Source organism: Notothenia rossii, assembly GCF_949606895.1.
Source record: "Notothenia rossii genome assembly, chromosome: 4".
Classification (NCBI taxonomy): domain Eukaryota; kingdom Metazoa; phylum Chordata; class Actinopteri; order Perciformes; family Nototheniidae; genus Notothenia; species Notothenia rossii.
In genome coordinates this window covers 65787367-65800708 of record NC_136902.1, presented here as the reverse complement: position 1 = coordinate 65800708, position 13342 = coordinate 65787367, and the positions used below count along the sequence as shown (strand labels likewise).

The following is a 13342-nucleotide window of genomic DNA, read 5'->3' as shown; positions in this document are numbered from 1 at the left end:
CCCCACAAAAGAACATATATTTGAAATAACAATAATAATAATAATAATAAAAACCTTATTATAAAAATACAGTTACAAAGAATATTATTATTTAGTTATGTTTTCATATACCATAACCCATAGAAAAAGTTAAATGATAATAATAATCATAGTACTTAGAATAAAAATAAAAATAATTATAGCACTTTTCAAAACAAAGTGTTTTACAATTTAAAAAAACGAACACAATTTAATCACGAGGACAATCAAAGGACCTAAAAGCCAACCAAAACCAAAATAAAAACATAGTTATTCAAACATTAAAAAAAATCATAGACAAGCAATTCTTAAAAGTATATAGGTGCAAGAACACGGAGCAATTTCTGAAACAAATCGATTTTTTCTGAGATTATATTTGATTTATTGCTGCAGATTTTCCTTTTTTTTCTCCATGATGCTAAGGTTTTTCTAAAGGGCTACTGCTGTATTACGATAATAAAAACGTGTTCTTCCTGGAACAATGTAAATCACTAAATTGATAATGTGTGTAAGGAGAGTGCCATCTCTTTAAACAATAACAATGGTTCTGGAGGTGCATTTTCACAAATTAACCACCAGGTGGCGCCACAGTCAAGCACACCTGTTCAGGCGCTCAGAGGAACTTGCCGTTAACATTAGGTGCTGCAGACAGGTGTCGCTCTTTGCCTGCACTCCACTTTGCATGTGCCTTTAAACTTTGTTCTTATGCATAAGGATATGCAGAACAAAATGTATGTGTTTCTGTGCATGTGAGTGGATACTCCTTTCATGTTTTAATTTTTTATTTGACCAATTCAAATATTTACGTCTAAAAATACATTTTCTGGAAAGAAAAAAAACAAGTGGAAAGTACATTTTATGATTTATTTTTAGATTGTGTAAAGTTATGATGCAGGTGGATTAGTTTTAAATGCACGTTTAAAAACTTAAACTCTTGTATTTTGGGTTTTGTTCCTTGTGTGTTTGCTCATTGTCTGTCTTCCTCACAGTGAGTCAGGCGGTGGGAGGGGAATGATGCTCTATAGCTCCTGTCACACATGCGGTACAGCAACAATAATATTTGGAGAGTTAGAAGTGGCTGCGGTCTGCAGCTCAAACCGAGACCTATGACCAATGAGCTCTCTCTCTCTTGCGCACGAACCCAGATTTCTTTTGACAGACATCATCGGTGTTATACTGTATGTGCGAATTTAAAGATCAGCCGTGCAGACAAGTTGGTGGCCAGAGTGGAAACGGTGCAAGATGGGAGAGAAGCTGGAAGTCAGTGCAGACGCAAGCTGCGCTCCGTGCCATTACGCATAACTTTTGCTGCACCGAAGCTGAAATAGAGTGGACTTTCTTGAGCAAGATGGCTATACTCATCAGTTCATTGATTGTATTAACAAAGTTCCTGCTTTATTTGAACCCAGCATATTGCATGGAGGTAGATGTTTGCATCCCTGTGCGTGTGGATCATCAAAGGCACGAGAAGCATCTGCACCGGCGCGCGGAGGAGATTGAGGAAAGACAGATCGTTTTCAGACTAAGTGCATTCAAACAGGAATTTTACCTCCAACTCACGCCGGACTCTAGTTTCCTTGCACCGGGCAGCTTGCCACTTGAGAGCAGCTCCTCAGCATCCAACGAAACCTCTGACCTACGGGAATGCTTCTACTCCGGGAATGTCAACGCGGAACCGGACTCATTTGCCGCGCTCAGCCTGTGTAAAGGTCTCCGTGGAGGGTTTTCTTATAACGGTATGGAGTATTTCATCAGCGTGACTGGCAGTGAAGACGCTGCGTCAGGATTTGGAAACTCTTTCGACAGAACGCACATCATCCAACGCCGGAGACGCGCTGCGCACCCGGGTACTAACTTCACCAGCAGGTGTGGAGTTACACCTGACTCCAACTTTAACATTTCCCTGGAGAAATACAAGCACTTGGGCCAACTGGAGTTTGATGGCTTAACCGAAACTGTGTTGAAAACCTTGGGGAGGTCCAAGAGATTTGCCTCCATCCCAAGGTTTGTGGAGGTGCTGGTGGTGGCGGACGAATCTATGGCAACATTTCACGGGGATGACCTAAAGCATTACCTCCTGACCCTGATGTCAGTGGCAGCCAAGCTTTACAAGCACCCCAGCATCCTCAACTCCATAAACATAGTGGTGGTGGGATTCATGGTGATAAGTGACGCTGACAAGGGACCAAAGGTTTCCAGTAATGCAGCCCTGACTCTGCGCAACTTTTGTTCCTGGCAGAAGAAATTGAATAAACACAATGACAAGCAGCCAGAGTACTGGGACACTGCCATACTGTTCACCAAACAGGTAAGCAGGGGAGGAGGGAGCTTAGTCAAACACAGATGTGATGCATCAGCAGGGAAAGAAATAATTAGAAATGATACACTCATAGGTGGATTATAAAACAATGGGCCCCAGGTCACACATATTTAAGGGCCCCTGTCTCTTCTACACATGAGAAATAAACCCAGACTGTAGATTCAAGATTCAAAGGCTTTATTGTCATGCACAGTAGCTAGCAGTGGCGGCCGGTCCATAGGGGCGCTAGGGGCGCCGCCCCCCCTCTTCCCACATGTTTGATTGTCATTAAAAATTAAAAATTCATAAAAAAATATATTTCCCAAAAATATTTATTTTTTATTTTTATTTTTATTTTTAAAGAACAAGGTAAATATTATATAGTTGGTATCAGTAAAATGTATAATCTACAATAAAATCTTGTTTAAAATTATTTTACGATGTCTAAAGTTACTGATAAGTCACATGTTTCCTGCCTGGCCGCAGCGTGTATCATTACCCTCTCTCGTCCGGGCGGTAGAAAAGAGCCCTCAGCCAGAGCAGCTGCAACCAACAAGCTGACTGTTGCTATCTGTAAACTATGCCGCCGAAACATAATTTCAGCCAATCAGCGTAGTCAGATCTGATGCTCAAACGGCGCCCTTTCAGCGCCCTGGCCTGTGTGTCTGTTTAGACTCGTATCCAAGGTGACGCTACAGTAGGGGATGGCTGCGTCTGCAGTTGTAGACTCCGGTGCTAGTGGATCGCCAGAGCTGTAGATTAACATTTGCATGCTTATTGTAGTTGTAAGGGCAAGGCCTGTGGCACCATGGAGCGTGTGGGCTGGACCTGTATTTTACAGGAAAGGAGTGATCAGAGGGTCGAGTTGTCGATTCTTGTTCAGTTTTCATCTTCCTCACCCTCTCAGACTTTGAGTTGCATGCGCTGCTAAAGAGACGCGCTACCATGGAAACCAAACAATGGTGTACCTGTATTAATGTCCGAGTGGAAACAGTCGTTAGTAAATCTGATTTTGTCAGAAATCGGGAGAAATGCGGGTGTCTCCCGCGAAAATCGGGAGGGTTGGCAAGTATGACACACACACACACACACACACACAGACACACACACACACACACACACACACACACACACACACACACACACACACACACACACACACACACACACACACACACACACACACACACACACACACACACACACACACACACACACACACACACACACACACACACACAATGTTCGTATTTAGTCTCCTGATTTTAAATGCCCTAGTATGGTTTTGTCACCATTTCCATAGCCCCACCAAAAATATTTTCCACCAGCCGCCACTGGTAGCTAGAGTGTAGTTACGGCAATGAAAATCTTACCACCCTCCAACAATGGAACATGAATATATTTAAAACATGAAACAATAACGCAAATACAAAAAACAATACAAATAGTGCAAGAAGAAACAGAGTACAAATAAAATAGTGCAAGAGAATGTTGCAAGACTAATATGCAAGTAATAGGAGACAAAATGACTACTTTTCCAGTCATATTCTGCAGATGAACCAAACTCTTTATACTCAGGGACACGACATAGGCATGTTTGCAGTCATTGGATTGACTTGCAAGAATTTCATACAGGTCTGTGCCCTGTGGGGTTATGCATCCTTGATGTGATGATGCAGCCCTGCTAGTCCTCTTTCTGTATTTCAATGAGTCACTGTAAAAGAGCAACAGAGCCTTTTCCATAAAAAGTCTTCACCTCTGTAGACCCAGTTCTTATTCTGCAGCTGCAGATTCTGCAGCTGCAGAATAAGAACTGAGTGATTATCTGCATATAGGAACCTTCAATATGAATCATAAGAATCCAAACTCCTTCTTTATTCATTCAAGCTGGTGGTAACTGACACTATCTACGGCATTCAGTGTGGTCACAGCTGTCAGATAATCCCATGTGGCCACAGAGCTGTAACCATTGTTCAGTACATCCTACACCAAATTCACTGATGCCTGTTTCATGGTGCCTGCTTTCCATTAGGGTCCAGTTTGGCCATCTGATACACGGCCTCTCTCCTTCACTGCACAGCAACATACAAAAACATTTCAAGATCAAAACGACTTAAAATATCACAGTGTACTCGGGAAAGATCCCTTTATTTACACTAAGGGTAATTATATGTAGGAAAGTCCGGCGGTGTTGTCCTTCTAGGGCACATTGAGTGCAGCTGCAGAGATGGAACAAATCTTGTAATAGGTTATGGAGAGCTGGTGGTGTGGAATACACATGGCTGGCAGAGGGGGCTTCTGGCATCGCTGGGCCTCATCGAAACACTGGGTTAACAAGTTTATCGTCCACTTTGGACCGATAGTGAGTCATTTCAATGACATGACCCTTTCTACTGATCATTTTTCCATTGTTGAGGTCTACTAGAATAGATTTACATTGTTCAATGTTCCAAACTCACATTGTTTTTTCATACAGCATCTCTGTATAGAATGTCTATTCACTCTCTGTCCTAAATGGCTTGTTGGAGCTCCTGCCCCCCCGCCCCCCCAAAGTAAATGGGGACTCCCTGTTAGTTAGCCAAGGGATCCTGGTGTGTGAGGTGCTCCGCGGATTGGTCCATTTGGGCCATCCGGTCATTTGTTGTTGATTTGGGTGTTCACACGTCACAGAACCCAGGAAGAAAACAATGGAAAGGAGAAATCTCGAACGTGGCGTTCTGGGGCAGCATAGACAGGTCTTTTCTGAGTTTTACTCGCTACAGGGTGTACTTTGAGGCTTTGTGACTCAGCAGACCGTTTACATGCAGAAAAAGCTACATAACACACGGGTAATAAACAGAAAAGCATGACATGGGACCTTTAAAGAGTCACTATAATGCTTTTTGGGGTTTCCCCTATAGTGTGTTATGTAGGTTTTTGTGCATGTAAATGGTCTGCAAAGGCTAAAACCCCAAAGTTCCCTTTAGAGGGAGTTTCTCTCTCACACTGCCCTGCTTGAATATCCTCCATTGTACTCCTTTGTTTACTTCTGTCACATAATGACATCATTATGTGACACTCGCGCCTCTATTGGCTAGCGCTCCTACAGATTGAACGTGATAGGCTAAGGGGCGGGACATCTCCAATACATCTCTAAACAGCAGACTAATCACAACAGAGCCGGCAGCTAACCAATCAGGTTTCAGACAGAGGTGCTGCAGAAATAACTTGTATAACATTAAAGACAGTAAAAACACAAAATACAAATATTAACCTGAAACAAATTAGCATAATATGTCCTTTAACATCATTGTAGTGCCAAAATAAAAGTTGGGGGATCAACAACATCTTTGAGATTCATCCTCTGGTGATCATGAATGTCTGTATGCATTTTCCGAGATACAGTATGTTTCAAAGCTGTTTAAATATTTCCTTCCAGCCCTATAAGTTATGGTCTTACTACCTGACAATGTTATATATTCAAAAATAATCCAATGAGCAGAACGGAATGGGGGACAATTGTGTTGTTGACTTACCCAGCTAAGTACAGCCAAGTACAAATGGAGGTACAGTAAATAGATAAGTCATGATACTGAGAGAATTGCAGATAAACACATAATGACCGTGTTGATATGGTTCTTTTACTTCCCCTGGGCTGTGTACCGCAGGTGGGACATATCTCGTGCTCCCAAACTCTCTTTACCTAAACACTAAGAGGAAATATGCAGTGGGCAATCTCCCCTGACCTTTTGCTTCAATATATTTGAAGAACAGAGCAACAATAAACGAACCACAGTCCCATGTGCTTTGTATTAGTGCTCTTCGTGGTCTGTTCAATCTGTAGCTCAAGGCACAGCCTCACCAAGAAGAACAGTGTCCTAGTCCAACATTTTTATGAGAATGAAATGAAAGGCGTGTCCCAATGAACATTTATGTTTCTGTGTCACCAGGATCTCTGCGGGGCCACAACCTGTGATACATTGGGGATGGCTGATGTTGGGACCATGTGTGACCCGAAGAGAAGCTGCTCTGTCATCGAAGATGATGGCTTGCCCTCCGCCTTCACAACCGCCCATGAACTTGGTAAGAATTGTGTGGTTTGGGAAATGTGTTGAACAGCTAACGATGACTAACTCTCACATTATGCATTTTGGATTCATGCTAATGCGCACTTGGCCTCAGAGACAGATGCTCAAGGCAAGAGCTGCATACAACCTTAGCTTAAGTTGTCAGAGGATTTTTTTATAAGGAAACTTTTATGCGCACAATCAGTCTGCAAACTGGCCTGGCCGGAGGGCTTTGCTACTTTCATGAAGATCTGTGTGACGTTGGCTCTTCATCCTGGTCCCAGCACGATTGCTGGGTCTCAAACCTACCAGCTAATAAATTGCATGTTCTTGTTGAAAATCCGTCCCTGACTAGATGGGCAAAATCAAAACCAGCAGGTCTCTGGGCGAGGTTCAGATTTTTTCATGTTTGGTATTACAGTTGCACGACATAACTTTGCTCACTGGCAGCTGCAAATGGTACAGTTCAGGCATCATCAATTATTTCACACGATAAAATGATACTGACAAATATACTAATACTATTAGCATCAACATTCCAGCTAGGCTTTTTTTTGTGAGAAAGAAAGTGTTAGCAAGGAAAAAGGGTTGAACTATAGGCAACATAACACATGTACAGTTTTCTCTGAGTCCTAGCTGTCTCTTTAAGAGAGTATAAACACAACCCAGACTCAAGGCATTTCGTGTAATAGTCACAAAATCCTTTTAATCTATTGATTCGTGTTCACCAACACGATTTTCCCCTTTTTTTCGTGTCACACAGAACGATTTTAAAAGCAATGTATTTCTATCGGTAGTGTGTTTCGTGCCTGCACCACGTATTTTTGTCCGGTCGGGTCTTGGAAGACCAGAAGCTGTGGGGTTCATAAAAACATGTTCTTAATCAATATCAAGCCACGATTATTGATTTTATTTTAAATTGTATAATGTTTGACTTTTTTTGCTGTCCGCAAGGAAAATAAATGGGGCTCAGAGCCGTAGAATACTGAAATCTCTATTTTTTAAATATTTTTTTCCTTCTAATTTGTTATTCTTTTCTAAATAACACACTGTTATATACTCAACAATAATATACACTTATCTTGGTTTTTATTTATTTGGTTGAAGCTCGGTGATTGGATGTTTTAGCTGCAATGCATGTTGGGATATGGTGTTTATCACATAACGGCATTGTAATACACGGTTCGGCTGCATTAAATATTACACATCTGCCGTAGTTCTTTATTTATAGAGCCCTGATTAGAAGACTTCTAGACAAACAGGAAAAACTGCCACCGAAACTGAATATGTGACATGGATCATAAATATATCAGCAATTAAACAACATCTTCAATTTCTCTTCACACAATACGTCTCCTTGTAGTATCAACATTAATTCGGCTGACTTTTACATTTGATCCAATTGGTAGATAGGTTATATTTACACCATAACGGTGCACAGCTGATATAAAAGGACTTGTAGTTTTTAAAGATATTACTGATTTTCTTTGAATATAAGAATGCAAATACTGAGGTGAGAGAATAGTCAGCGGTTTTGGGTGATGGGAGACACATCTATGGATTCAGAATTTCAATAGCTTACCCTTAAATGACGGATGACAACAGCGGTAATTAAAGTTTAAAAGTCGCAAAAAGGCTACAACTACTGTCACAAACTGGATGAATGTGAAGTAGTTTGTTAAAGGAGGATGAAAGCGTAATTAAGGAGCACTATTGGAATGACTTTGATGGTTATTGGACTCAGGATTCATTAATCTGGATTCCTGCTGTATGAAGAAATGAAAGGACGGCGCAAGTGGAAACAATTTACAAAGGGATTAAACTGTTTAAAACATGCTCAAAGTAAGCCGGATTTTGCGGATGTGTTTATGTGGATTCAAAAGTCGTAAATAATCTACAAAATGGAGGAGATCGATCTGATTGGAACAACTGTGACAAATAGTCTGAAACCGGCATGGACAATGACTATGTTTTAAAAAATAAGCCTGTTTTGGAGACTTTACGGGCAGAAGAAACATTTCTATTAAAGAAAACATTATACATTTCTGTCTTTTTATGCCTTTAATAGCTACTAACTTGAATTTATATTCAAATTAATTAATCAATAATTTTTTATATTTTATGTAATGTAGAGACAAGGCTTTTAGTGACAATCATGTATTGCGTTGCAATTATATGTAAAAAAAAAAAAGGATACAAAAAAAGAAAGTCTAAATATGATTTTTGGCCTCAAATCATCTGAGGCCTGGCCCCCCCCCCCCCCCCCCCCCCAATCAAATATCTCTCCTGATTGTTGGCACTTGACAATCACCTTCCCTGAATTTTCCTCAGGTGTAACTAAAGTCTGATTTAAGGGTTGTTTATATTTCACATCATTAATCAGAATCTGCAAAGTAATTAAAATAAATGTAGTGGAGTAAAAATACCAGGTTAACCTCTGAATTGTAGTGGAGTAGAATTACAAAGTAACAATGAGCTGTCATGTGGGTATATATTAATGCTGCCCATTATGGATACAAGCGATTTTCACCCATTTAGTAATTACATGTTTTAAATTTGTACACAACAATTTGTTTCCTCTCGCCTAAACCTCCAGGGCTGTACACAGTTTAATACTGTTAACTTCTAATTGTGGGAAAAAATAAAAACTTCTTTAAAAACTACAATTCCCAGTAGAGACGTGCCATAGAACATGTTGCAAAACACAGTAGCAAGCATGTGTAGTTCCCCTTCCCCCGATGTGTTAAGTTGATGAGTAGGCCTACTGCTCAGTATTCTGAGCCCCATTTATTTTCCTCACGGACAACAAAAAAAGTCAGACATTATAGAATTTAAAATAAAAACAATAATCGTGGCTGAGTAAGAACATGTTTTTATGAACCACACAGCTTCCGGTCTTCCAAGACCCGACCGGACAAAAAGACGTGGTGCAGGCACAAAACATACTACCAATAGAAATACATCGCTTTTAAAATCGTTCTGTGTGACACGTAAAAAGGGGGAAATCATGTTGCTGAACACGAATCAATAGATTAAATGTTGTGACTATAACACGAAATGCTGTGAGACTGGGTTGTAAGTACAGGAATCAGTGCATGGTTAGTCTAGCTTGGCATTAAGGACGGGCACCGAGGAAAGGCAGAAGATCTGCTTGGATAAAAAATGTGTTGAAAATGAGCGCTAAGCTAGGCTAACCACATACTAGCTCCAACAGATTGATGTCAATTCTCTCTTTTCACTTTAAGGGAGCTATCCAAGTAGAGTACTTTTTTAAATTATTGATTATTATTTTAAATTACAAATCAAATCAAATCAAGTTTTATTTATATAGCACATTTATAAACGATTTTTGGTCAAGCCAAAGTGCTTACAGTCTATTATATCCTTGCCAAATAGCTAGGTAAGACCAAAATATTGATTGGCATTACATCAGTCATCATAGTAAGTGATCATGCTCTTGTTTCCCAGATTTCTGACTTCAAACTGGAGGTGGAAGTTGGATTTATTACTCCCTGCGTGTGTTGTCTGTGTGGGAAATTTGGACAAATTGAGACAAATCCACAGGGATGCATTTTTTCTCTTTTCATCAGGAATCTAGGCTGATTTAATGGATGTGGTTTTATCCCCCCCCAAACAAAACTAATTGCAGATCTAAGTTACATGCCTGTCAAAGGTGAAAATAAATGGAGGTGAAGTTGAACACTGCTAATCACGCTTTCTAATTAAATCTAATGTGTAGTACTTAACTTTATGCACTGTCGTTTGACACACTAACACTGTCTAGTTAAGGCTGATTCTATTAATAATACTTGCAACTTTTTTCATATTTTAAATATCAGTGTTTTGGGCTGTAAAATAAGTAAGATTCTTGCCTGAAACCAGATGCACAAGTAACTCTTGAGCCCCCAAGAGAGGCATTGGTTTACACTGCCCTTATGTATGTTAAGTAATCACACAATTTCCTCCCAACATGCTCCTGTCTCATGATTGAATACCCGAAACACAGTTTATGTATTTTTTTTTTCATTTCTGGAAAGTAATACATGTTCGTATTTAGGGAGTGAAATGATTTCCTTGGGAACTAAATTCCCCTGTCAGGCCTGGTCTAGAACATGGACGAACGCCATCCTGTATATTCCCATGCATAACTGCATTCCTCTGTGCGATGACATCAGCTTCAAATCAGTCCAAGTTGAGCTTGCTTAGCCATATAAACATGTGTGTTGTCTGGTAAAAATCCCCTCAGAAGTATCTGCCCAGTGACTTTTCCTTAAGGCTAACTGTGTTTCAAATCATGGGACAACTAACAGTAGAGGTTCCTGACTCTAACAAAGAGGTAATCTTCTTTCTCTCTTCTCTCATCCCCCAGGCCACGTCTTCAACATGCCCCACGACAATGTGAAGGCATGTGAGGAGGTATTTGGGAAACTAAAGGACAACCACATGATGTCTCCCACACTGATTCAGATCGACAGGAGCAGGCCCTGGTCTGTGTGCAGCGCAGCCATTATTACTGAGTTCCTGGACAGAGGTCATGGTTAGTAAACACTTCCTATATATGTCTCTGGACTCAGATGGACCACTAATTCGGTCCAGGCTTCATGTGCTCAGCTGGTTCTAATCTAATAGTACCTGCAAAAACAGACCTTGGCTTTGGTTTCTCATGATTACATTTTTTATTTTAGTTTGTACTTTTATTAATTTTTATTTTATGTTTAACCCTGATACTTTTGTTAATATACAGTATATTTCTGCTTGTATTAGATGCTTCTTGGACGAGGCGAAGGTTTATTCTTGAGTTACTTTTTTTCACAATGTGTGCCTTATCCTTCAAAAATGGGGTCTTGGAATAGAAAAGTCAAACTACTCAGCCTAGGGTCAACCTACTGTACTTCAACACTTTAAAACAAACTTCACAATAAATAACACATAAATCCAATATCAAGAGAATACAACTGCATAAGCTTAGTATTACAAAGTCTAACTTTGTATCTATGTTGACAAGGGAGTCCATCAAATAACTTACCTAAAGACGACATTTAATACTAATTTTCAAGAGGGAACTTTAAGATTTTAGCCTTTGCAAACCATTTACATGTACACAAACCTACTATACAGTATAACACACTACAGGAAAGGGAAAACCTCAAAAGCATAAAAAGGCCCATGTAATTAAAAAAAGCAGATTTCTAAAAGTTGTTCTTATATACATATTTTAAACAACAATTTGTCAAACCACTATGTAAAATAGTATTGGCATACATAGGATCAGAATTCTCTAAACTTGACTATTTTGTTTTAACAACAAACTTGAAGTGATGCAGCACCCAGTCCTGAAGTGCAAACTGACAAACAGCGTATGTTATATGCTGATCCGGGCCTATACATTTATATAAAGCTTTTTAAGAGAAAAACGAAAGATCCTAGAACATATCAGATTCCACAAGAAATGCAGAAATGTAAAATGTAAAAGAAGTGCAAAATAAATCACTTGATAACATCAAAGAAAGTATTTTCCTTGCGATGTTATTTCGTATTATGATGACAGTATCCACTTCCAGTATCCAAATTAAATATAACATTCATAAGTGAATGAATATATCATTCTGGTTTCTTTCTCCGCAGTAGCCCTTATGTGCCAAGTCTTTTTCTGTCCGTGTGTAAACTCCCGTAAGTGACTGTGAGTGGATTCTGTGGAATAGCCACCACATTATTACTTCCCCTCAACCAGCCTACTTACTGTAACAAGCAAATGTGCATTTACTAAATTAAACACTACATTGCTAACAGTCCTTTTCTACATGATTAATTTACTTTATCTAAATATAATATGGTGCCTGTGCTGTCTCAAAGACGCCTAAGAGTCTGCTTTTGAAAGACTGAAGACAATTTCAATTCATTTTAGGTAATTGTTACTTCCCTAACAAAGAGAGTATAACTGCAGTACATTTTGGTTAGCTAAGAATTTAGCAAAAACAAATGCTGTTAATTTTGTCCTTAAAGCTATAGTTATTGATTTATTGGCCATATTGGTGCTGTGTAACAAGCTGTAAACAAAGTATGAGCATATAACCAAATTATCTACGAGTTGCCTATACACAAGAAAAAGTTCTATATTCACCCTTGACTATCCAATGTTTTTGTTCTTCATGAACTCCTGAAGGAAGTATCAAGGACTTTCCCATTAGCTGGTCAATAACTGTGTCAGTGTGTTGTTTGTTGCCGGACAGGTAGAATTAAATGGGTTTATTGCACTGAAAACAGCTGCCTGCTGCTCTTGGAAACATCGTTGTTTGAGTTCTGAGACTGAAAGACAGGAATAGAGGGGGGGAAAGCGTTTTAAGATGCTCAAACGTTCCGGAGGGTTGGTGATAATTCTTTCTCGGTTCCAAAAGCAACACCTCTCATATTACCCCCAAGTACCCATTTCCCTTATAGTAAATATTACCATATCAATAAGTGCAACTTGTAGTAACTGCGACTGATTTTTTGCAATGTTGTTGGTCTGTTTCTGCAGGAGACTGTCTGCTGGACCAGCCTCAGAGGCAGCTGTCTCTTACCGACAACCTGCCTGGGTCCAGCTACAGCCTGCATCGTCAATGTGAGCTTGCCTTCGGCTCCGGCTCCAAGCCCTGCCCATACATGCAACCCTGCTCCAAGCTGTGGTGCACCGGAAGGGCCCGCGGCCAGCTGGTCTGCCAAACCCGACACTTCCCCTGGGCGGACGGCACCAGCTGTGGTAACGGTAAAATATGCTTCAGAGGAACCTGCACTGATAAGAACACCACCATGCACATCAAGGTGAGAGAATGCAGAACAACAGCACTGTCAAACTTCCTTTTTTTCAGTACAGATTGATGTACCATTGTGTTTGTTTTTCCTTTGTCTCAGGTGGATGGTCGGTGGGGGAAGTGGGGACTATTTGGAGACTGTTCTCGAAGTTGTGGTGGAGGAGTTCAGCTGGCCAAGAGAGCGTGTG

General features: G+C 40.1%; 1 protein-coding gene across 1 annotated transcript in view; it reads left to right on the top strand.

Annotated features, from left to right (window-relative positions):
* Positions 1-1091: 1091 nt before the first annotated feature.
* LOC307034879 (A disintegrin and metalloproteinase with thrombospondin motifs 15-like) overlaps positions 1092-13342 on the top strand; it is a gene marked incomplete at its 3' end in the record, with an annotated part of 12880 nt that continues 629 nt past the window's right edge. Inside the window, exons 1-5 of the mRNA XM_079673806.1 lie at positions 1092-2326; positions 6247-6379; positions 10733-10900; positions 12881-13164; positions 13255-13337. Coding sequence (XP_079529932.1) covers positions 1199-2326; positions 6247-6379; positions 10733-10900; positions 12881-13164; positions 13255-13337 — 1796 coding nt within the window. The 5' untranslated portion in view covers positions 1092-1198. The remainder of the gene's footprint in view (positions 2327-6246; positions 6380-10732; positions 10901-12880; positions 13165-13254; positions 13338-13342) is intronic.